The sequence below is a fragment of the Falco naumanni genome, chromosome 3 (assembly GCF_017639655.2).
Source record: "Falco naumanni isolate bFalNau1 chromosome 3, bFalNau1.pat, whole genome shotgun sequence".
Lineage (NCBI taxonomy): Eukaryota > Metazoa > Chordata > Aves > Falconiformes > Falconidae > Falco > Falco naumanni.
Window position 1 is genome coordinate 22167170 of NC_054056.1, and position 25947 is coordinate 22193116.

Genomic DNA, 25947 nt, shown 5'->3' on the forward strand with positions numbered 1-25947 from the left:
GACAAACAGCCTGGCTTTTCCTTCCCTCCCCCATGTCAAATCTACAATGCAGGGGCCACATGGAAAAGCTGGCAAACCCAGTGGAAAGGGGAAGCAGGGACTGCTGAGCAGGGACACTCAGAGTTAATGTACTTTTGGCAGTATTAATCCTCTATTGCACCCTATAATTTTCTTCTGCACATCGCAGGAGCCGGAGTGACTTGTGGGAAGAGTCAGGCCATGACAGCACAGTGACTGAATAAGCTCCCCTGCAGTGGTTGAGGAGAGGGCTCTGCCTGCGTACATGGGGGCCTGGGACTGGAGTCAGGAGTGTGGCTCTTTTTCAGACACTGTCCCACTACCTCTTCATTTCACTGGTTCCACAGCCTGCGTGTGGAGAAGATGCTTCCCGTTGGTAGACACAGTGGAGCAGGGGAGGTGGAACCACTCGTCTTTCTCAAGACCAACAGCACTTGGATGCATCCCTCTGTTTACATGATAAACCTAAACTGCAATCCTCTGAGGTTTAAATTTAAACCAAAATCATTACACCACTTGGCTTCTAGACATCAGGGAGCTGTCCCTAAAATCTCAGGCCAGGCCCCTAACATCAGTAGTGGCATTTGAGAAAACCTCAAATCGAGAAAAGCTAGAATACATGTCGCCCGCAGTGGCACGCAGCCGTGAGCTAGAGCAGCAGTGGGTAGGCCGTACCTGCAGCCTAGCTAGAGAAGATAAATTCAGGTTAGATCAGAAGCCTAAGTGCCTTCTTATAGATAACTCAGACAAGCAGCAGGCTTCAATGAAAACTACAGGAGTTCAATAACTGTGTAATAGCAATCACCCTTATTGCCAACCTTGGCTATGCATGGGATGGAAAAGGAGATCTTTCATTAACAGTATGGGAGGCTGTCACTACAGCAGATCCGGATCATACTCTGTCAAGTAGAATGCAATTTGTCAGTTCCTATGTAGCAAATTATGATGACATTGGTTTAAAAAACATGTTTGCAAGCAGTCAGCTGGCAAGTGCATTGCACACTGGCCCATCTGTTAGCACAGTAATTGGGTCATATACTTCAGAAGAAGCTGTCTTGCCTGGGTAGTGACAGAAGCAAAGACCTCATATGAAGAAAGCCTGTACTGGACCAGGGATTCTAACAGTGGGATAGAGGAAAGAAAATATTCCTATGGAACCAACTGGAAAGAGCAGACCCCCATCAACTAACTGAGGCTCTGGAGCAGGTCTAATTGCACCTCAGAAATGACACTGAAGGAAAGCAAGGAAAAAGGTTCTGAAAGTTATCATTACAGAGGGGTCTGCAACCTACCTAAAGAGAGGGTTGCAGGGACCACCCATCTTCCCATCCTGGGGTACAGATTACCAGCTGCAGCACCCTTCTGTTAATGTCAGGTACTGCCCGTGTGAGAAAATGATACGGGGAAGGTACTTGTGTTATTTAAGATTTTTAGGTTGGTGACTTTAATTTGGAGTTTCCTTTTTAATAAGTTAATAACAGAGTTGGTTTCTGATTTAAAGATTAAGTCAGGGTTTTGGTTACAAAAATTAAGAAGTTGTAACTCTTATTTTACCTGTTTGTGACAGGAGGGTCAGGCCTTCCTCTACATTTTCTCTCCTCTCTCCGTCTCTCAGGGCAATTATCCATTAGAATAATTTTGCTAGGATTGTAACTCTTCTCTCTCCCTTGCAATTCAAAAGCTAGAGTCCCTGCCTCTCTTAAAGTTAGGTTCTAGTCCAAGCAAAATATAATTGTTACAAAAAGCTTATGTTACCTCATCAGAGTGGATTTTTATTTTTTTTTAATCTTTAACGCCTGAATTTTTTGATTTTCTCTGCTGAGACAAACTCCATTACTATGTGTACCAAATGGGTTTCTGAGAGTTCAGGTGTCCATGATACCTTGGCCACCTCTACAGTACAAAGTCAGATAAGATTTTTTTGTAGTGAAATTCAACAGCTTCTCACTGACACAGATATGTGTAAAATACATAAAACAAACTGAGAAACTAAGAAAAACTTTGCCTCAAATGTAAGGAAAGCATCTTATAGCATAGTTAGAGATTAAGCGCCAAAAATGCATACATATTCTTTGAATGAAGTCTAAAACTGATTTAGAGGAAAGAAAGCTAAAGTGGGAAAACTAAAGGAAAGTTGAATCCTTCTAAAATGAAGCTTCATACATTGTACTTTCCCACTAGTTCAGACTTGGTGACCACCAGGGTCACTTCTGGCCTTATAGCCAGTGAATCTCCGCTGCAGCAATGCATGAGTGGAACTTTCAGCTATATCAGCGATTTCCAAGACTTTTTTCACATGGGACTTTAAAATTCCCCAAAGTATTTAACAGAGTCATCACCTGAACAAGACAATAGTTGCTGAAACTCATTAACGTTTGACTTAATCTAGCAGACTGCATCACTGCCAATCAATCCATTTCTGTAAAATGTGCAGTGAAAAACATCCAGCAAAGTCCAGCTCATCACATTTCTGCCAGCTTGGGCAAAGGGCTTGTTGCAAGCAGTAAGGGAGCTGACTTTTGAAAGTGGAGCTAAAAGGCAGGCCTGAGGCAGACAGGGTAATATTCAAACATCTTTTCAATACATGCAACCATGTTATCCAGATAACATCAAGCCCCTCAGTGCAATAATCTTTGTGTACTCTCCCGTTGCACTGTTCCAATGGCACTTGCAGGCCCAGGTTTTTATGCATCTGCACCATTTTAGCCTTGTGGGAAATGCATGCTGTGTTATAAGGTTGGTTTCATTGGACCACTAATCAAACTAAACACTCATTTGGACACCCAGCTTTAAGGTAGGGTAGATGATTACTTTATATTTTTCTGCGCTGGTAAGAAACCTGGAATTTGTTCACATACAGTCACTTAATACTGTAGGCATGGTACTCTTTCTGAGCAGCTGCTAAAGCAGACAATGCTTAATTTCATCTAAATTTTTCCTTAACCTGGTCTCCTTTTTCCTACAAAAGGAGCCTTGCACTTACAGGACAACCAGCTGTGCCAATATTCACCATAGGTGTATAAAATATCTGCTGACAGATGTGATTGACAAGAGACTTTGAAGGTGAAGGTCTCAGTTTCTCTTCCTTGTAGTATCCACAGCCTTTCTTTGATGATCCTGGCTTGAGGCAGTGACAGGAACAGACCCACCTGAGAGGGTTTGTTAAGTGGCTGCCCTTAAAAAAAAAAAAAAAAAAAAAAAAAAAAAAAAAAATCAATGTTTTACAGATCAGCCAGCAGGGGTCCTGCCTTTGCCAGCGATGAAAATCCACCTAAAGGTCTCATGGTTAACTGGGTCATGTTCTTTCTGGTGGAGCTTACTGGGCGTTGAATTCAGGCCTTTCCCCCGTGTGTAAAATATGATACTCATAATAATAATCACAGCAGTAATATGTTTATTGTGTTTATTATCACCGTGCCAAGCAGCTGTGTTCATAGAGGAAGACCCTATTTTGCTGGATGTTACACAAGCCCAGAATAACGCACGCAGCCCCGGCTGAAGGGTCTAATTGATCTAAGTAGGAGGCAGAATTCAAAGCTGGATATCGAACAGCTGGCGTAGGAGGCCAAGGAAACAATAAGACAGCACTAATCAGCGACTACGCTGTGATCTCAGCACAACAACTCTCTGTTGACAAGCTTTCAGTAGAAAAGAGTTTTCCCCCCTTGAAACAATAAGAAAAAAAGTTTAAAGAAGTAATTAAAAAGAGGATAGTATATTAATCTTGTGTTTTTATTGGGGTCAACTCCTAATTGTAAAAGGGCAAGTTCAGAAGAAAATGCAGCAGTGCCTGTTTGAAAGTCTGACATAAGGGCTAACGCTTGTCTTGGGGTGGATGGATAGACAACGGGAACCTAGAAAAGGAAGAATGATACCAGACGGAGCAAAACAGAATATGCAAAACCAGGAGCGACATGTTCAAAGAGGTGAATTTGGGAAATACACTTTGCAGTGGTGTTCTGTTGGGACAAGGGTAAATTTACCAATGCTGCAGGAAAAAAATGTGTCAGTAATCAAAACAAGAGCCAGTGAGAGCCTGGATGAGATGTTAAGTGAGCACGTGTTGACCTGATCTCTACAGGTATTCACTCTATTAGAGTAATGAAGTACCGATTTAAAGTAAAAGAAGGCCATTTGTATGAAACAAATCTATTAGAAAATCTTTACAATCCAGAATTTTTTGTAGTTACATAATTAATACATCGGTCATCTTAAAAAACACTCATCAGCTTTAAACCACACTTGTCCCTAATTTCTTTTTTTTCCTTTGGGCATTATTTGAAAAGAGTCATGACTGTCCACAACTAGAATAGTAGCACACACAATTAGACCTCTTTCAGAGCGTAGGGTAGGACAAAGTGTTCAGTTAGCGCTAGCGTTACCAGGTATCTTATCCAGGTTATACCTGTTGCAGAACAGTGGGTTTAGCCAACAGTGTTATTTGATAGCACTGGTGGACAAAAAACTTTGTAGATCTTGGCTCTCTAAATCCATGCACCAGGACTGAATCATTCCTGAAGTGCAATTTAATCTTTTCCATGAGACTTTTAACTACATTTGAAAGGGCTTGTTTGCTCATACAAGTTTAATTTTTCTTTATATAAAATTATGTTACACCTACAGCTTTAAAAACACTAGAATAGCTTTCTGCTAACTGTAAGTCTTAACTGGTTTCAACATCTTTTTTTCCCTACCTATTATATTTACTGCAAAAAGGATTTCTGCGAAAAAATTACGGTATAAGGAATTGGAACTATTTCTGTAACTTTCTGGCAAAGTTAAAATGACATTTCTCTGTGTTGTACAGTTTCCCCTGTAGATGGTAGCAGAGAACAAACTCTAAGGTACTTGCACTGTGAAGACTGGGATGATACTAAAAAAACACAACGTTGCCAGTGAAGTACAATGCAAAGCAGCTGAGAAGTCATGCTGTATTACACTGTCTTTGTGTTCTGCTTTCATTTGACACAGGTAGGAAGAGTTATACGTGATACACTGATGGCTCCTATAAACTTCAGCTTGGAATTTTGAAAGAACGTTAATATCAAAAACTTTCATGCACTACGATTTGCCTTTACATGACTTTTCTGCAAATCCTTTCTTAAAAACACAAACATGATTATTTAAATAGTTTTAAAATATAAAGCAATATTTCAAAACTCCTGGACATCTTCTGTATTCTTTATAAAACACCTCTCCCAATTTCCTTAAAATGTAGTTGAACTGAAATCTCTACATGTCCAACAGTTACTGCCTGGATCCTGAACTATTTTCTTGGACCTTTACCTTTTCCACATTAGTTCGGAGTAATTCTCACTAAACTTCAATTTTGGCAATATCTCATTTTGAAAATGCCCTTCCAGGTTTTTACTTTCCACCTGTATTACACAGTCTCCTGCATCTTAAAAAGTTCCTAATGAAAAGTAGTAGAGCTCACAAAAAGATCTGATATAAACCATCTTCTTTTCAATTCACTAGTAAATGGAAAAAAGAATCCTATATTTACATGTGACTGCTTTATAACCACTGGTTTTATTAAAGTCAAGAGATCCCTCTCAGCAGCAGGAAAAGAAACTAGGCTGCAAAATTATCCCAAGCCTAGACACAAAAGGTCTCAAGTTGTTAGAATGAATCACGAACTATAAAGTATATGTAAACTGCTATTAATTTTCTTCTGTTGCTTTAATTTTGCATCAATAAATCTGATTCTAATTTACTATTATTTGAAAATATCATTATTTCATGATCTCTGAAGTCTCCTTCAGCAGGTAACATTCTCTTTTGATAATTAAGGCCATCAGTGCTACAACTTTACAGCCCTTGTACTGATGTTACCTAGTAAAAATAACACCCAACCCCTTTCCCTCAGTTGCTCAGCTTTGTTTCTTGCAATACTGTGTATCTTCTAGACCTGCAGTTCATCCACAGGCCACCATGGTCCCTATGCCTGAGTTTCCAATGTCAAAAGGAATCAGGATTTGAAAAAAAAAGCTGCACAGGAGTAATTTCCAGCTTATCTCTGGTGACTTTCATTCACAGATACAAGATACCTTATGGGCACTTCCACATCATCATTTAACTGTGGAATCAAATTTTTGGTTCCTCTCCCCCATTTTCCAATCTTCTCTGGATTCTCCCAAAATTAGTGTTGGCAAGGGCAGAGTTTAAAACACCTGTGCAAAGATAAAAGGAACATTTTAGTGGCAGGCTAACATTTCTATTGATGACATCATACTAGATGTCTTACAACATTACTACGCTGTGCTTGGGTGCCACACTGGCAACCTTCATTCTTGTAGTTCCTAACTCCTAAATGACTGTCTTTGTGACTTCTCCACATTGTCCAGTGAATCGTCTCCTACTCTTTAAATTCTAAAAGAAAACCTTCCACTAAAGAGTAACACTCACTGTAGGGAATCACATCAATCAGTCATGGTCAAAGACTCACAGGGTGTCACTCACTTCCACATGCAAACCAGTAGAAACTGTACAGCAAACAGTGAAATTAGCAGATATCCAGGTAGCTACGATATAATGGGGAAACTATAGCCACTGTACAGAAGTTATACATCACAAATCCATCAGAGTTCTCTGAACACTAAGGGTGATCCTGTCAAGAAAGTATATTTGTACTTCCAAATTATTGGGGATAAGGTTTCATACCCACAGAAATAAAATAATCACAGAAAAGTAAAGAATACTCCTCCTGGATTAATAGCTGTTTAAAAGGAAATAAATAAAGGATGAGAATACATTTTGAGTTTGGAAACTAATATGAAGGAATCTGTCCTGTTGGACACATTAAGGTTTTGGAAAAGGAGATGAGAAAAGTTAGCAAGGATAGGAAATAATTCAGGATAATCAAAGCTTTGTTATAGAGTTGCAGCAGATTTCACAACGTTGTATTGGGACAATTTAAAGACTGTTAGCATTTAATATTGATAAATGTGAATAGGAAAAAGCAACTTTTGATTATACATATATGTTAGGCTGTAAATTATCTATTACCCTTGAAAAAGTAGATTATGAAGTCACTGGGGTTGATTGTAGGAACTCTTGATAGAGGAATATAGAATGAAACATTAAGTTACCACAAAAATCTATAGTCTCTCCCTTTCAAAACCAGAAAAGGGTGAGAAGGAATAACAAGGACACCAACAACTTCCATATAATGATAGATTAACTAGACTCCTCAGTGAGGCCAAGAGACAGCTCAGGGTATATAAAGTTATGAATAGCATGGGAGAGGCGATTAAGCAATGATTACTCGCTCATTTCTCACAGCACAAGAACAAGCCAGCAACCAATGAAATTACAAGGCAGCTGCTTTAAAACAAACCGAAGAAGTACTTTTTATACAGCACATAATTAAATAGCGGAACCCACAGGACACTGTGGAGGTCAAAAATATAAGCAAATTGGAAAAAAATATTAGACATGTAACACATGCTCATCAATGGCTACTAAACATGATATTCCAGATGAAATTTCCATCTTCGGAAGTCCTGAGAGCTAGAAGCTGGGAGAGTACAAAGTAAACAGATTGCTCTGTATTTGCCACGTTTCTTGTATGCCTTGTCTAAGCATCCACAATTGTCACTGTCAGAGAAAAGAAATCTGAATAATCTTTTGGTCTGACAGGATATGGCTACTTTTACACCTTGTAGGTGGTCCTGTCAGTGGAGAAGGGGCAACAGACGGTGACATACAACATCCATGTGCAAATTAGTTTACGAATCAAATACAGCAGTGGCGCAAAGATACTCAAGATGGGTCCACTCAGGCACAGCAGGGTGTAAGAGAGCTTTCTAGTCTAAGTACAGCGTATCACGAATGTACCTTTGCTGAGCCAGTTTGGGTCCAGGAGCATGGTCTCTGTTGGATTTAGCCCTGTCGAATGGCCCTGGGCTCCATGCAGCGCCAGTTCAAGTGTCTCTTATAGCGGGGCACAGACTCTGTATGTTGCACTGCACTGCTGGCACTGTACATCTGTACTACCACGTAACCAAGCCTGTGAAGCTCCCACAGAAGGAGGTGCACCAAAGACTGCATTTTGAGGAGACATCAAACCAAACTCTCCTGCTGACAGCTCAAGTTTGGAGGAGGAATCTACCTTCTCCTCCTTTTGGGACTGTACCAGCCTCCCGTGACTATAAGCTGTAGAGCTGACAGTATTTTGCTGATGTGTTTCAAAGCTACCAGCTAAACAAGAAAAGAAGCACAGAAATTCAGGAATAGTATTTTTCAACAGTAATAATTTTTTCTAATAATAATTCTAGTTTTCTTTCCTTCCTTGTTGCCCCTCTCAGCTTCTCCTGTCTCTCTCCCCGGTGCTGTCATCTTAATACTATCTTGTCTTTCTTCTCAAACCTCTGTCTCACCCCATTCTTGCTGATACACTTCCCACACCAATTCCATCCTCCTAACCATACCTCCCTTTGCTTCTGTTCCTTTATATCTATAGCCAGCTTTGCTCTAGTTTCCTTTGCTGGCCTTCTTGTGCTAACCCACTTCAGAATCACCACCTTTCTCCTGACTTTCCCCATCAGCCCTTTTCTACTTCCAGCTGTTTTCTGGAGCAGCTGTTTCAACCACAGCACAAAGCCCAGATGGTTGAGTACCTACTACAGCGAGAGTGGCACACTCTTCTCAGACCCCATGCCTGGAGCCATGTGATATCCCACCCTGCTCCTGCAGTGGCAGAAATAGATGGGAGTCCAGTCACATGGAGGAAATGTGAAGGGCTGAAGAATGCTTGCGGTCTTCAGAGGTGTTATATACCAGCCCCTTGAGTCTCCACATGGATTATGTGTGGCTTTTTCCCCAGAATTCTGGCCATTGGTCACTCTTGGGTAGTTTCACAAAGACAATGAAAGACATTTCTTTGAATCCAGGAAAACTACCATGTCTAAACTTGAAGTCACCATCCCAGAGGTACAAGATTTCCACAGTGAAAAAGCTTTGAGACTATCTGTAGTGTGCAATAAATCACCTTGATTCTGTTCCCAAAAGAAGGTCAACAGTTTTAGCTGAAGCCCAGCAAGCAGCCTGCTTGCGGCAGATACAGCCCATGGAAAGTTCCATCCAGATAGCTTCAGGCCGGCAAATTTTAAACAACTGGAAAGAGAGACTTGAATGGAAAACGTTAGGAATTCCTATGCATGGCTACCCAGCCCTTCCAAACTGCTTACTTTTCCCTACTTAAAATACGTGTGTGTACATATACGTATATACATTCAAACTGTCATCACTAAAACAATACTGTTAGAGAAATGTTGTTGCTGTAAAACACCTTCCGCACCAAACAATTTCTGCCCGAGTCTTCCAGAACAGCACCTGCTTGCACAGCACAAGCGGGACACTGAGCACACCACGCTGCCGTTCCGAGCTACTACTACAGTTTCAGCTGTCGCAGCTGGCAGTTATTTGAAGAAGAGAAAACGATGGGACTAGTAAAGAGCCTGAAACGGAGCCTGCAGAGAACCTCTGGGGTATTTCGGGTTCCAGGCTTGCCATGAGCTGGACAGCAAGCTCTGCCAGGCTGCCCGAGCCCTCCCTGCAGCACAGCCTACACGGTGCTGGGCAAGGTAAGACCATCCTGGCAGAAGTACTTTTTTAACGGTCATATTTCACTTACATGATAAACATATGACTTCAGATTCCTACTCCTTTTTTAACCCCAATCAAGTAAAAAATCACTATTTCCCCAAATCACACACACATCTTAGCTTCCAGTAATGGGAACCACAGGCTAAAAGCTTGGAAATCCTCCGCTAAATACATCAGGACTTCTAAGAGCAATGACTGAAAAAAAAATATCAAAAAAAGTAAGAGAACCTTCTCAAAACTGTTTCGGTTGCGAAACTCCAGCTCTCCGCTGCTTGGGACAGTCGCGAACGGGCACCGGGGCCCTGGCAGGTGCCCGAGCTAGTGCAGCCAGGAGCTGGGGCAGGGGGACTCGCTCCGACCGCCGGGGCCCGGCCGAACCCGGTACCGGGGCCAACGGGCCGTGCCCCGCCGCTCCCCTCACGGCCCCGCGCGTCCCCGCCGGGGCGGGGGGGACCACGGGAGGGGCCGCGCGGGGGGGTTACACCTCCCGTACCGAACACCGGGCCGCAGGGCGGGGGATCCCCCCCCGCGGGACGGACCGGCTGCCTGTCCAATTGTAGCCCCCAGCCGGGCAGTCTCACAGAGCACCCCCCGCGGGCGGGCTGCCCCTCGCCGGGCTGGGGGAAGCGGGGGTGAGCCCCCCCCTGCGCCCCGCCCCGGGATGGCGAGGCCCTCCTACCCCGCCCCCGGCCGTTGGCGGCGGCCCGCCCCGCCGAGCGCCCCCCTGCGGCCGGCGGCCGGTTCGGCGGGGCGGCGGCCGGCGTGCGCGGAGCGGGGCGGGGACGCATCGGGGGGAGCGCGGAGCGGGGCAGTGCGGGGCGGGGGGGTGCGGGCCGGGAAGGGGTCGGGGGGATGCAGCATGGCCGAGCCGCCCGGCGCCCCGCACCGCACTACCGGCTCCACCTTGCTGCACCCGCTGAGCGGGCTGCTGGGCATCCCGCTGGACCAGGTGAGGCTGCGAGGCGGGCCGGGGGGGGTGGGGGTGGCGGGGGGGGGGGGGGTCCTGCGTGTGTCCCCTCAGGCGGGGGGCTCCCGAGGCGAGGCGCTTCGCTGGCAGGGACGCGTAGCCCGCCGCTGTCACGCCTTGCATCGGCCGGAGGGCCCCGGGACAGCGCGGAGACGCCGTCCCCTGGGGGGCCGGGGGAGCCGGGGCTGAGCCGCACCGGCCGGCTGCCCTTCCAGCCGGAGCCGTGCCATCCCCCCGCCGTGCCATTTGCCCCGACCATGCCATCCCCCAGGCCGTGCCATCCCCCCGCCATGCTGTTTGCCCCGACCGTGTCAATTGCCCCTGCCGTGCCACCCCCCCACCATGCCATTTGCCCTGACCGTGCCATCCCCCAGGTCGTACCATCGCCCCACAGTGCCACCCTCCCGCCATGCCATTTGCCCCCGCCGTGCCATCCCCCAGGCTGTGCCATTGCCCCCACCGTACCATCGCCCTGCTATGCCCAGCGCCATTGGCACTCCTGCATCCCAGCGCCGCTGGATGCTGCCAGCTGCAGTGCTGAGCTGACCGTGTTCGGAGCTGGAACTGCCTAAATAGTTCGGGTCCTTGCCTGGCTCTGCTTAACTGGGGATGTACCCCTGGGTGCAGGGTGTCTGGTCAGACATCACAAAGTCCAGGCACTGCTTTTATAGCTACAGACCTGTAGCTTCGAAGGGCAGAAGCTCCTTCAGCCTCCGAGTGCCGCATGGCGAGCGGCAGGCATGGAACACGCGGGATGCGCAGGCACACGTACAAGAAAGCGGCCCTATGGGCGGGCACGTTTGTATGTGATGCCTCACAGCGTATTTTGGGCTCTGGTGTTGCCCGTAGGCTTGTGGTTCAGCTGACCCATGGCCTAGCAGAAACCACTGCTCCCCCCCACCCCCTGCCACCTTTTATTGCCTCTCCAGCCTGCGTGCACCTGCCGCCGTCCCTGAGTTCGCTCAGCGACAAGGAAGTTGGGAAGTTAGGTCTGGGAGTTCATACTGGCCAGGAAAGTCTCCACCAAACTACCAGGAGCTTGAGCTGGGCTGGAAGAAACCAGGGCAGCAGAGACGTGCTGGTACAAACCAACAGAAGCCTGAGATTTACTTGCTTGATTCTGTTTGCAGAGTGGCTGGTGCTATGTGTCAGGTTTTACTACTGTTTGCTTTTAAAGTTGAGTAAGAAATGCATCATTGTATCGATTAAACCTCTACCTCTAACCCTGCCAGCTTTTCCCTTTTTAACAGAAAACAGGATTTGATGCAAAAAGGTCTTTTGCTCAACGCTGAAACAGTCAGACAATAAAGGCCTGTCGTTAACTATAAGCTGTTAATTTAGGAGGGGGCACAGGAGTAGTGTGTTTAAAAAACTTGTCCTTCCATTCAGCCAAAGCAATACAAAGGCAATGTTGTCTGTGGAGAAAATTCTCCCTGCTCTCTTCCGGACCTGAGGATGCTTCACTGCATGTGGTTACGTGCTGCGCTTGTCGCAGGGCCTTGGTCTCGTGGGTGCTGCTGGTGGGCACCCGTGTTCCTGCTGGTTTGCATATGAGCCCACTGCAATGGGCAGGGGGCTTCTGCTGTGGGGTCAGCAGTGTGGCTGGGCTGGGTGGGTACCCAGTGGCATCCCGGAGAGTCCCCCTCTGCCTCCAGCAGCGTGGAGCAGCAGTGGGCTGGGAGGAGCCCCCCTTGCTGGGGTTCATCACCAAGCTGCAGCAGGGCTGTGCTGAAGTGTGCTTGCTTCACCTGAAAATTACCCCTGCCCCCAATCATGCTTAATCATCCCTGTGAGATGATGCTATCAACCATTTTGCAATGTCTCCCCCCACCCCTTTTGCCCCACTATGATGTGCAGGACCATGCCAAGCATCAGGGATTTCTACTGCCCTCAAGTAGGCAATAACCAGACTGCTGCGTGGAAGCGTCATGCCACCACTGTCCCTTCAGGTGACTTGATTTTCAGGTCTGACCTGCAGTGCTGATGCCCTTGGGAACAAAATAAATCTACTTTCACAGGGCTCTGCGGCCAGGTGGGTTGGTTACCTTCCTCATTAGACTGAGAGAGGGCAGGTGGGCTGGTTACCTTCCTCGTTAGAATGAGAGAGGGCTTTTGCTGAGGGGGAAGAGTTCACTCGCTTTCAGAAGGAACCTCGGCATGTGGAAGGCCGTTTTGCTAGATACGACCGCACATGGAGCAGGGACTGCTTTTAGACAAGTCCCTTACTGCGATGCTGACCGGCTCTCTGCCCTCCACCCGGTGGCTGGGCTGCGCAGGGGAGCTGAGCTCTGGTTTCTCCTGCCTGTCAGTGTGCTCAGCCTGTTGGATGGTGACAGCCTGCATCTCCCTCTGGTCCATGTGGCTGCCCCGAGCCTTTGAAAATGCCGAGAAGTGCTCAGCGAGCCCGAGGCAAAGGCGCTCAGGCGGAGTTTACACCCTCCAGGTCGCTGTGGTATGGGAAAGCTGTGTGTGTGTGCGCCTCTATGCTAAGTGCACGGAGGACTTGCTCCTCCTTTTCTAGAGATGCTTTTCCTTGAGGTCTGTGCTCTGAGGGAGAGTGCAGTCTGCGAGAAAAGACCGGAAAAAACAGTTGAGCTGAAGGTCTGAAAAATGAAAGTCGTAATCATTGCCCTTCCATAGTGGGGGCAGAGATGCTGTAGTGATGGGAGGTGGGAAATGTTTTGTCATCTAATAAGCAGCGATTGTGTCACTCGCTATGGGAAGCGGGGATGAATGTGGAAGTGCTGGTTTTCACACTGGTTGTTTTCTTCATTTTAAAAAATTACAACTTAAGTTAAAACCAGTGCAGAATTAGAGGGTGCCGTTCCTGGCTGCGCTGTGTACTGGCCAGGCTGTCCACGGTTTATTTAGCAGACCGTGTACTGCGTAGGAGCGTGGCGATGTCTTTCTGCTTTAGATGCTCAAATAGTCCTGATGTCTCAGTGTGCATTTGCATGTCTCTTTAAAGGATGATTTATCTTTGAATTTAACATTGGAATATTATTTTTTAAGCAGTGCTATATTCAGTAACAAGATTAATGAGCTTGAAAGAGGATGAAAAGACTGTGTTTAATTCATCCCCCTATCCCAGGAAAGCAGACTTTGAAATTTAGCTGACTTGCGTTCTAAAAATATCTGGCTAGGTCAATGACATACCTTCAGCAGCATTTGGAAAAGAGGTTTGGGTTTGGGGTTTTGTTGTGGGTTTTTTGGTTTTGGGTTTTTTTCCCCCCCTCCTTATAGCGTATGCCCCAAATCTGATTTTGGAACGTCATCTCTCCAGTATGCTTATATGCTAACTTTTGGCAAAGTGTGTACTTTTTTGTCAGCTGTGCCCTAAATCACCAATTTTGGGACATTGTCCGCTACCATAAATCAGTGAGATATGGGAAGTTAAATATTAAACTTTTAATAGTGTCATTTCTGTAAACAGAGTACATCTGTATACAAATACAGTGAAGAAATAAGTATACTATTTAAAGGTATATTAGAAGCAAGTTTAATGGCATTGTTTACCCATATCTAGTTTTACCCTGCCTTTCTAAGCTCTAGGCATCTCTAGAAGTGATTCAGGTTCAAAGGGTTAAGGCATACAATTAAGGGGTTTCACTTCTCAGGGTTATTTTGCAGTACCCTTGATATCCCAGGTTACCTGTTGCCTTATAAGCAGCAACCCAAATGCAAATTGCCAAGGGCCCTACAACAAACTTTACATTTTAACAGGCCTTACCCTGACCCATGTCAGACAATACCAAATTTGATGGTATAAGGGAAATATGTTCTGTGTTCAAGGAGACTCTCTCAAAAAAAACGTGTGAGCATCTTCCCATGTCTATATCAGAAGCCTTTTAACTTCAGTGTTTTCACTGATGAGGGCAGCTGTGTTTCCCCAAAGGGGGAAAAAAATTATGTGTATTTAAAATTAATTTTGGATGCTTTGGCTGCTGGCTGTACACCTTATTTTTCGTTTTAATCCTTTCATTGGAGCTGGTCTGCATATTTACACTTTGGTAGCAGTTTAAATAAAACACTAGCTGGGGGCGGGGGTGACTGGGACATGCCTCTGAATCCTGGAATAGTTGAAGTATTAGAAATGTCTTCTCACCATTCCTTGAGTTTGAATAGCTCTCTGCCCAAAGCATGCTGATGAATGGTTTAAAAAGGAGAAAAAAGAAAAAAGTATGTGTATATTTTTTCCATTTACACAAATCAGCATGAATTCTGATCCCCAAATCAGGGATTGTTCTGTTAAATTTCACATTTTTCAACTATTTTGCTCTCTGACTTCAGTTTTACTTCTGGTTTGGCTAGTCAGCAGATGTGTTAGTCCCAAGCCTCTTTGCCTGACTTTCTAATCCACTTTTTGGGCAGTGAAAAGCCAAAGAAAAAATTAGCTTTTCAGGAACTCACCAGACTTAGGCTGGGAACTTTGCGGCCCCTTTAGTGGGTGTCAGGAGGGACATCAGAAGCTGTGATGCTGAGGAAAGAAGGCAGTGTGACACACACTGAAGTGGGATAACTGAAGGTGGAGGTTTGCTGGAGACAGAAGTGGGGTTAGTATCTGATTTTCACTGGCAAAAGGCTACTCCAAGGCAGCAGCAACAACTGCCCGTGCCTGGTGTGAACTATGCTACATTTCAATTTCCTAATGCCAGTCGTTTTGCAATTGAAAACTCGAATATGTTTTCATTTTGAATTGCAGCAGTCCTTGTTCAGATGTAATACCCCCCTGCCCGACACCCTCGACTGCAAAAAAATAAATCTATGGAACTTTTAGTTATTTGAGAAACAGTAAGCAGAAATGAATTTGAAATCAACATCTTAAAACACATTTGTAGAGAGATAGTACCTAGGTTGCCAAACCCAACTTTAATTTTAGTGTTTTCTGAGTACCCAGATTTTGTAAAGCTTTTGTCCTGGAAAGAAATCATTAGCCTTTTACTGTAATGCCACAAAGGACATGGCACTTGATTTAAAGAACAGAAGCAGTCTTGCTGACCCTGTTCTGGGTCCCCAGTTAAACAAGTGCCAGCAAGCAGGGCAGGTCATGGTGCTCGTGGGCTGTGAGGCTTTTCTTGCATTTGGTGCAAATCCACTTTCTTGTGGATTTAACTTGCTGCACCCGCGTGTGCAGTGCTCAGGATTCCATATATTCCTGAGACAGTCCTGAGACAGAGGTATAGTACTTTACAAACATTAAAGCTGTCGCCAAAGCTTTGCTTTCTGTTCAGGTCAAGCTCTTACTAACAATTGCAATAATACACATTTTCCTCTGCCTTGGAAATATGTGCTGCCTTTTTCAGCGTGTTCTCGCTCAGTTTGGTGCTGCAGTCTTGGACCTCGTGGCTGATGCCTTGATACTGTGGGTGTAAATATTTCCACATCCCTCGTGCCTTGAAAACAAAGTCTGTCCTATTAAGTTTTTCATTTGGCAAGGGACAAAAGTGCAACTGGAATCAGGCGCTTGCAATTTTCCCCCTTTTAAGCACTTTCCTTTTCATTTATATTAAACAAGACCTGGAAAAATAAACGTTAAAGTGCTGCATAAAGTTTCCTGAAACCTTCTCTGCACATTAATCACACCAGCACTGATTTAGTGGTGCTCTGCAGCTATTTTAAGACAATATGAAGTAGTGATGAAGACTCTTGGGTTCCAGCCTAGTGGTGTAGGCAGCGAGCACAGAGCTGGCTCTGTGCTTTCGGGGGAGCCCCTGGTGCTTGGGATTTGCTGTGCGTTGGCCAGCCTGGCACCGCGTTTAATGCCCTGGCTGCTCCATGGCTCCTGTTAAAGTTCACGAGAATGGGCAGCGCTCGAGCTGGACTTGCCAAACTGCAAGTGGTGCTGGTAATCCCTGGGCAGGGGAGGCTGCTGGCATCCGCACGGAGGTAAATCCAACCTGTTGTACTTGTCCAAAACCAAGTGAGAAGTCGGATGGCGGTGGACCATGTTTCTCTTTGGGGTGAGGAAAGCCCTCTGTATGTGAGCTGGTAGTTACAGGGAACCCTGAGGGTACCAAACCTCATCTCCGGGATGCTCGGGTACTTAAGGAGAGCTTCCAGTAACTCGAGCTCACTCTTAAAAGTACAGCCTGATGCATTCATTTCTACCATCCTTTACTAATAGCGTATATGTTAACGTGTAGCTTAGATCAGGAGTGCCCTTTGGGAGCAAATCTCTTGACTGTCCCCACCTAGCATATGTTGTATGTGAGGAGCCCCAGGGGGTGTACACGGGGTCGCTTCCTGAGAATGTGAAGCTGAAGGATGCGCCCAGGAGCCTGCAGGGCTGCAGCTGCTAAAGGGTGCACAGCCCACAGCACCAGAGCTCAGCTCCGCTGGGGTGGGACCCCCCGGACAAGAGTCACTGTTGTGTTGCTCCTCAGCCCCCCTCCTGCTAGGACAGGCATGGCGGCAATCTGTGACCTTCCTTTGGTGGTTTCTTCAGCCTGTGGCACCGGTCGGGCTTGTTCGGTCACTTCTGCCACTGCGGAATCCAGCTCCTTCTGCTGGGTCAGCCTGTCCTGCCTCTGCCCAGCTGAGAGGCACCTGGAGAACGGCATCTGGAGCAAAACAGCCCAGGGGACCCCCTCTGGGGGGTCCTTCCCCCTAGCAACGTGGGATTCGTCATCCCCCCTTCTTACAGTCTCGATAGGAAATGTTCGTTTTCACCTGTCCTTTATTTTTCCCCTTGGATTAAAACATTGGCATTTTAAACAGCTTTTGCAAAATCGTAGGTGAGCACCACAGCAAAAACAGAAGCAGGAGCAATAGTTTCTGACATAAATGATTTTTTTAGAACTTTTTGTTTTGAGGTGGCTACTTACAGTATGTTGCATCTTTAATGGACTTGGGTGGGAAATAAGTTTTCTGCTGTGTTTTGGGCTTCCCTCATGATCAGGAAATTTCAGGTTTTAAAAAAAAAGCCAGAAGTCTCACTAATGTAAGCAAAAACCTTGTGAACTTATTTCTGAATAAAATAAATTGAAACATTTACAAATTTCCAAACAGTTTGTTCTCACCCATTCCTCTAAGTTTCAGTAAAATACCAGAATGAAAACTAATTTTTAAACCAAAATTCAAAATATTAACTAGACAGCTTTACCAGCTTGGATATTTTGTTATTTTTTTTTTACAGAAAATGGTAGTCACTTTGAAAGCTATTTAAAAAGTTAGTCAATCAATCTATGGCATGACTGTTGCCATGCTATCTGGTCTTAGACAAAACAAATCGTAAATACCAGAACAATTCTTAGTTCTTGGTTTCCCTCTTTCTGGATGCTTTGTCCAGGTGGGATTTTAGGAATCTGAACATTTACCTGGTGTTCCTGGGTGACCAGGTGGCTGGATAGTGGGAGTTTTGCCTGTGTCCTTATGCGGCAAATGAACCAAGCCTCTTTGCCTGACTTTCTAATCCACTTTTTGGGCAGTGAAAAGCCAAATAAAAAATTAGCTTTTCAGGAACTCTTAAAACACATTTGTAGAGAGATAGTACCTAGGTTGCCAAACCCAACTTTAATTTTGGTATTTTCTGAGTACCCAGATTTTGTAAAGCTTTTGTCCCGGAAAGAAATCATTAGCCTTTTACTATAATGCCACAAAGGACATGGCACTTGATTTAAGGAACAGAAGCAGTCTTGCTGACCCTGTTCTGGTAGTGTGGTGGGTGGGATGCTGTCCGAAAGCGGGTGAGCTACCTGCTAGATGACTTATGCAAAGGGCAGGTGGTCCTGAGTGTGTGTATCTGCTTGGTAAGTCCCCGACAAAAATCTGGCAATCCTAAGGAATAGTGACCGTCAAAAGTATCGATCAGCATGAGATTATATTCTGTGATGTTCAAGCTCCGCGTGGGCATCAGGCTGGGGGCAGCTGGGAGGGGGAAAGGAGGCAAGAAAATACTCCTTTTGATCAGCCTTTTGGATTTTGTGCAGAATGCTAAACAACTAAATAACAACTTCAGGCCAAGACAGAACGTTCAGCTGTGGGCTGTCACGCACAGGGTGAGCGTGTGCTGCTCCTCCAAGCCCTGGTCTCGTGACAAAAGCTTTAATTGGGCTCGAGCGTTTTCTTCGTTTGTGGTTTTTTGTTCGAGTGCCGTTTGGCACTGGGATGCAGATAGGGCAGGAATGGGGAGAACAAAATGACAAGGCAAAAAGCCGGGATGTTTGAGGACATCCCCCCCCCCCCCCCCCCCAGCATTTCTTGAATAACTTCAATGCTTGTTTTCACGCTTGTGTATTGGGTTTTATTTTGAACTTTTTTTTTTTTTAAAGGACCGCTGACTAGAAATTAATTATTAACTCTTACACCTAGCTAAATGACATTACAGACTGGTGAAAGTAGGTTTTTTCCCTGTTATCAGTGTAGGGGAGTGTTAAGGAGTAGCACGGTATTGACTTTGTTTATCTCATGTGCGCGCACCCAGAGGGCAGGTTCGAATCACTGACTCCTACGGTTTGCAGCAAGTATTTATACCAGCAAATTCCAGCTGATAGATCACTGATTTATCTGCTTGAGAAAGAGTTTTAGCATGACTTTGTTCACTTGCGAGTGGAGTTTAAGTGGTCTTACGTTAATACTTCTCCTGCAGCAGGGTTTCTCAGGATGTTTTGCCAACTATGCTGTATTGAAGGTGAAAAACAAGCGGAGACAAATGGTTTGGAGAGAGCGGCTGGGAAGTTACAGGACTTTTTGAATTAAATCCAGTTTTTGATGGCAGCGTTACACATCCTCAGTGAGTTGTAGGCACTGTTAGCACCCACAGCTGTTTATGCCTTTGAGTGTATGTTTGTGTTCATGCTAATTCTCTGGAGGCAAAAAATTGTGGTCTGTAGTTGCCACAGCAACAATAACAGTGCACTCAGTGTCTGGGTGGGTTTCGTCTATTTTATGCGAGTATGTTGAAAGTGTAGGCATGTTGCTGTGGTACATTGTGAAATATGACAGACTCTTCAAAGAGGAAGCATTTGTTTTTTTACTTATTTTATTTTTATTTTTATTCAGAGAATAACTTTATTTTTGTGTTACCTTTATTGCTGCTTCTCTGCTAGGGCACTGGTTCCCATTTGCAAACATAGCATTGCAGAGGGGAAAATGGGCTCAGCTGTTTGGAAAAAGAAAGTTACAGAGAAGTTCTGCTGATGCTAACCAATAAATACAATGAGGGTTAGAACAAAGAATGGTCCGGGGCAGTGGGAGATGGGTGACATAATGATGTTTCTCTCCCGTTGTAGTTGCTCTTGTCAGTCAAAAGATGACTGTAGCTGTTCTTTGCCATGAACCCAGAATGAAAATATGCACAAGGTAAAAGGGAAAAAAGTACAGGGTAGACTTCTCTTAAACATGCAAAAACAAAGTGAAAGAGCCAGGTCATTTGCTTTAGGAAGTGACCGTTAAGAGGGATCATGGTGGAAGTATCCATGAGCAGCATAAATGAAATAGATCTAGGACTTCTTCCCTTCTGTCTCCCAGTGTTTCTCCACATGAAGAGGAAAAACGTGGTAACGTTGGAAGGCTGCAGATTCAGTAGTGATTAAAATGAAGGTCTTTTTCCTGCAGTCCAGAATGGACTGTGAAACCCATTTCAACAGGAGGCTGCTGAAGCCAAGCTCTTGGCCAGAGCCAGTGTGGACTTGGATGTTTAAATGAAAAACATGAGTATCTAGATGAAGATACTTAATAGCTTAAAAGATTTGGGAAGTATGTGTTGTTTTGTTGGCTCCTTTCAGGGCCTGTCCCCTCCACAGGCACTGGTTTCTGGCAGCTCTGCTTCAGGTGCCACTGATGCTTTTGGGATCCTGAGTCACCGCCGGCAGTCCCAGGCAGAGTGGCTGCTCCCGTTACAGGTGAGTGGGTCTGCTGCTAGAGTTGTCATCCCTTCCCAGGGCTTGACTCGAGGCTGGATTTATTCCTTGAGTTCCTTCTTCACGTGGTGATGGAGCTGGAAGCAGCAGATCTCCTCAGGGAGGCTACGCCAACACCCAAAAGATGTCCCTTCTCCAGCAGCCCGCTTTCAAGGAGCCCAAGCTACAGCAGCCTTTCTGTTAGGTTATACAGAAAGTAACCGGTCCCTTCGATGCTCTGTGATGTGTTTCCCTCTTGGTTATCCTCTTCCTTGTCTGTTCTGATCTTTAACTGTTGGGGCTCTTTTTGTTGTCCATAGGGTGAGCATTTCCTTAGCATATATTTAGTGCTATATTTGGGGGCTTTGTGATCTGCACATTCTCTTTGCAGGTGTCTGGCGTTGTCTGCCTTCATCCTTTGATAGGGTTCCGACATCCTGATTAGTAGCCTGTTATCTAACTGTTTATCAATCATACATTCTACATGCACCATTACCTCAGTTGCCTAAGCATCTCAGTTAGGCTTCCTGTTTTTTTGGCCTGGATAGAGTTGAGTCAGGGTTTAAATGATTATTAGGAGAGAATTGATTCCCTATCTGCCGCATCTTTTTCCCTTTTCGCTGACGCTTCAGTTTTTGAGCTAAGTCAATGAGGGCAGCGTACCAGACCGGTTTGGAAGACCCTAGATGGCATGTGTGCCTCTGTCTCCCCTGCCTAGGATCAGGTCTTTACAATTGCTTGGACTATTTCTGCCTAAGAGGTGGTGGCCTCATTTATTTGCTGGCAGGTGGAACTACTGACTTGCACCCTGGAGAGGCTTTGAGCGGTCACTGGGGACCCAGGTCCCTGGGCATCCCCTTCTGAGCCTCCTCTCCCCGTCCTGTGTCGGGTCCATGCTGCTTATGGCTCGGGTGCCTTCCAGCATCAGGGAAAGTGAAAAACTGCTGCACTCTGCACTTTAGGGCTACAGTAACAGTGGGAAAAACTCCATGTGTGTTTGGAGATATCTTAAGTTTGCTAAAAATCAAACCTGAAATGCTTTCTCAAAGTGCTGCTGAGATAGCCACATATTAGTGGTATAAAACCTTGTGACAGAGAGATGGAAATAAATTTTGCAAGCCAGCTATGCACATCGTGCAGTGCCCTGGTTCTTTTAAAGCATGTTTTCTTAGGCTTTGTGTGTAAAGGGCATGTTTGAAAGGGAAGTTATAATTATTTATGCAACTTAAAGGACTGTTTAATTTCTTTTCCCTGGCTATGCTCAAGTTCATAGGGTGTTTTGAGAAGAGCTCACTTGGAGTTTCTGGAATTTTGTTGCTGTACTTTGTTTCTTGGACAATAAGTTGCCTGTCACTGCGTAGTGGGGCCATCACTGTAATAATTCTAAAATGTGAGAGCATTTTTTCTTTTTTTTTTCCAACCTGTTGAAGAGGAAAAAATGAGACTTATTCCTGTTGCCTAATGATTACTGTCCTTTGTAAAGGAAAGCAAGTTAAATTTCTGCTGTTGCTGACTCATAAGCATGGCAAGAATACACCTGGGGAAAAATGTAATACTGTGGTAATACAAACGTGGGTGGGTATTTTTCCTCCTGATATGGCAGTTATCTTTGGAAAGTATCAGTGTTATAACCCAAAGTTCTGCTGTACTGAATGCGAACAGAAGTATGGAACTCGGGGCGGGGGGGGGGGGGGGGGGGGGGGGATATATAAAGAAGGCAACGTGCTTTTGATGAGGCAAGGAAATTAAATCATTTTTCCTCAAATGCAGTGCAAATGAATTGAATTTATAGCAAAATCCAAGTATCTCTTCTTTTTATTTTTTGTTAACTTTACATTTCTTTATTCACCAGCTGACACTTGCTCATGCTGTGTTTTCCTGTTAGTTTTTGTTTTGATTTGGTTGCTAAGTTTGAAACTAGGAAATGTGTTTTGTGGTGGGGTTTTGGTTTTGGTTTTTGGTGGGGTTTTTTTTGAGAGGGGGTAACCCCTGGAATTCATTCAGAGCATGACTCTTTGGAAAGGTACTAATGATTTCCAGATGATTAGTTTAGTGACGGTTGAGATGTTTGACTTGCACTGAGTCCTGAGCGCTTGTCATCTCCAAGTTAGATGTTTTCAATAGCGTCTGAAGTTGAACGCCTAAAATTAGACACGCTCCAAAGTTCAGCTTCCAGAGATATTTGCTGTAGATGTAAGGTGCTTGTAGCACAGGCGTAACTAAACAGCTGGGGCTACGTTCTGGTCATCTTGCATGGTTCAAGATCCAAAATAAATGAGCATGAAGTGAGCATGCTGCAAATTCTAAGCAGAAAAAAGGAAGGAAAACCCAGCCACAACAGGATATTGTCGCAGTACTCGTTTTATTGGTGCCTTCTCTTCCTGCCACAGTTCTGAAGGGGTTAAAAATAAGTCTGCAGCCCACATGAATGAAGGTTAGATAAACATATCTTATACTAAACAGCACAGAGCAATAATTTTACTTTTAAACTGTAGTGCAATAGTGAAGAGCAGAATTTTATGACTGAAATCTCACGATTGTGAAGGCAGGGATCTGAAGCTGGCAGTTACAGAGGGTGGCTGATCCTACACGGTCACTCTTATAGCAAAGACATGGGACAAAGATAGTTGTGCTTGAATTGAAAAATAATAAAAAAACCCAACTCATACACAGCTTTCTGGAAGTAGGCTACAAAATGAAGGAAAAAGCTATCTAGAAAATTTGCTTGCCAGCAGAATCAAAGGTCACGGTGGGAATGGGGGACTCTGCAAGCAACTGCAGAATATGAAGTTTTCTTGGGTTATGGAAACAAGGGGAGTGACTTACTCTTATGTTTGCAAAGATAATTGCCAAAATGTACACTGGTTTTCCCAGACAAATAAATGACTCTGGCTAAAGTTTAGTAGTAAAAAGAGTGGTTCTGTGTCTATCCCTCCCCTTGTGCCATGCTTTTTTTAACTTCTCTTGTCAAAAAACTCTCAGTTTTGCATCTGCACAGGTTGAGCTGACTGAAAATGAACTCTACCAAAAAAGAAAAAAGTCTGAGCAGATTCACTGCAGATTTTCCCTGGGCCTTATTGATGGCATCCCAAAATCCTTATGTATCCTTTTCTGCCTGCAAGGGAATTCCATGTTGAAAGGTAGCTGGGAATATTTTCTGTACAGCTTTTAGCAAGTTCTGTGGCTCTGCAGTGTTGGAAAGGGTATGGTGGTGCCCTGAGATTTGCGCCCCTTGTTTTGCTAGGTTGGAGCGTGGGCAGAAGAGCATAGTTCTTCACCTCTTCATGTTGACGTGCCTTGAAGTGATGCTTTTGAGCTCTACTGAAGGCATTTTCTTTGTTGTTCACAAAGGTTTTCTTTTACTGGGTGTTCTGGAGATGCAAAACTGCTTAGACAAGGAGGAGGACAGGAAGAGCTGAGGTTTGCAGCACCTGGGTGCAGGAAACCAGTTGGGTTCAACTACACCCATCGTGTAGGAGTATTGGTACCCTGAAACACTTCCACATGTATCTGGCAGTAGATATACCTGTCATTTTTTTCCTGAAGTACCTTCTGATTGGCACCTTGGTTTTTTCCCCCTCCAGCTCTGTTTCATGGGCTTAATTTATTGCAGAACACCAGCTTCTGGAACATGATCCCATTTTACAGTGCCTTGAAGTGGTAACCCAAAAAGCGGAGCACCAGGAACTGTGAGACTGCGAGCACCAGGTCACTTCTGAAAATTTCATTTTGTACAACTAAGTGCAAGTCCACTTTCACAGCCCAGAGATTTATTTTTATTTAATGCATGTAGTATGGCTACTCTTTGTCTTTGCAAGTCTGCAGTGTACGTTCCTACACCTAAATTTACTCATCTAGATGACTTTTATAGTAGAGGTACCAGTTTTAGGATTAGATGAATTCCAGCCTAGAGCTGCCTTTTTTCTCCATTGACAATAAAAGAAATTTAGGTGGACTAGCTCAGGTATTGACATCAGTGTTAGGACAGGTAAATTCTGCCCCTTCCTCTAGCAAAGTCCTTGCATAAATGTTTAAAGCATGCCCTAATATGCTATTTTTTGCAGTGGCCTTGTTTTAAGGTACTGTGAGCATGACTGAGCACTGAAATACAGGATGTTCCAGATTTTTGATGTGTAAGGAGGACATATATAATTCCTAATAAATTCTTACATAATAGCATTGCGATGTCTGAAAGGTTTAGTCTTTGATCAGGCCACTTAATTCCAATCATAATATGCCTAAATTTAACGCCGTGCTGACAGTTTCTACAATGGGGAAAAAAAAAGCCCAACTTCTTTTGGTTTAGAATGACTTGTGAAGTTGGCACTTTTTTTCCCCCTTCCTGATGTTTGTTTCTTTTTGTTGTGTGCACTTATTGGGATATCACTGGGATAATGTGAACAAAACTGCTCTGTTTGTATTGTTGTGTGTTTTTAGAGACCACTGGCAAATTCTTCTATAGAAAAGGAACTGAAAATAGAATTGCACAGGCATTGCAACAGCAATAATGGGGCAAGTTATTTTAGATGTGCCAGTTCCCATTCTAGTGAAGGATTGCACTTTAAGCCTACTGTTTTATTTTTAAATTGGGGAATATGTGCAGGCGCAAGGTTTTTATCTGGCCTGAAAGTTAAGCATGTTTCTGAATTGGGGCTTTCAAAACGCTGCTATAAGGATCCTGCCATTCCTACATTCGTGCAGCTCCCATCGGGATTTGGAGAATATAATTTACACTGAAGCCACAGAACAACATGCCAGCAGGGTGGTGGGGTATACGCACATCCATATTGTCTTCCTCCTCTGCATTTTGAATAAATCAGCTGTGTGCTTATGTCAGTTACAGAGACAAAGGGAAAATAAAGGTGCTGGACTTGCTGTGCTGTGTTCTAAGGTTTTAAAAATGAAAACTTTAAATCTGGGGGAGAAATGCAGGTCTGTGTTGATGCTACTCAGCGCTGCTACTTTAACGTTATTTACTGAAGAATATAAAAATAGAAACTGGACTGAAATCTCCAGAGCAGTTAGTGCTTGAGGCTGGAGAATGCGAGCTGGGTCACTTCTGATGAAACCCATCTCGGTCCTGTTTTTTTTGTCACTGACCCACTGGCTGTGGTGGCTGGAGTGTCAGTGTTGGAGGGCAGGGGCTGGGCAATGCTCCTGAAAGCCGTGTGAAAATCATTGTTTGGGGCTTGGGAGCACTCATTATATCTGAAAAGACCAGTTGGGAACAATATCTATTATCCACAAATTCATTTGTGAAGAAGATGGGTAACTGGTGTATTTCACTAACCATTATGAAAGCTGAGGATCTGAGCTCCAGCTGGTTGCCTGAGCCCTTCAGGTGGCAAAGAAAGGGGGGAAGCAGTGGTGTGGTGTCCTGCCACAGGACAGTCCCATCACTACGGTCCCTGAGGGCTCTAAGGGACCTTCAGAGGAGGCTTTGCAGGCACTGATGTCTCTGCTTTGTTGTATTTTTGTTGTATATTAATCTCCTTGTTTTCCTTGTTTCCATTC

At 44.7% G+C, this 25947-nt stretch overlaps 1 protein-coding gene and 1 long non-coding RNA gene across 6 annotated transcripts in view; one reads left to right on the forward strand and one right to left on the reverse strand.

Annotated features, from left to right (window-relative positions):
- Positions 1-3407: 3407 nt before the first annotated feature.
- On the reverse strand, positions 3408-10266 carry LOC121085490. Its single transcript, XR_005827083.1, has 2 exons — positions 6427-10266; positions 3408-6191 (listed from the first exon to the last, which is right to left on the reverse strand). It is a non-coding gene; the product is annotated as an uncharacterized LOC121085490 (long non-coding RNA).
- Positions 10267-10434: 168 nt separating this feature from the next.
- Positions 10435-25947, forward strand: part of MBOAT1 (membrane bound O-acyltransferase domain containing 1) — a 58121-nt gene continuing 42608 nt past the window's right edge. For 3 of the 5 annotated variants that reach the window (XM_040587932.1, XM_040587936.1, XM_040587935.1), the window contains exon 1: positions 10436-10576. In XM_040587932.1, coding sequence (XP_040443866.1) covers positions 10487-10576 — 90 coding nt within the window. In that variant the 5' untranslated portion in view covers positions 10436-10486. Of the gene's footprint in view, positions 10577-25947 lie in introns of all 5 variants that reach the window. The other 2 variants (XM_040587937.1, XM_040587933.1) reach the window with 2 other exon arrangements.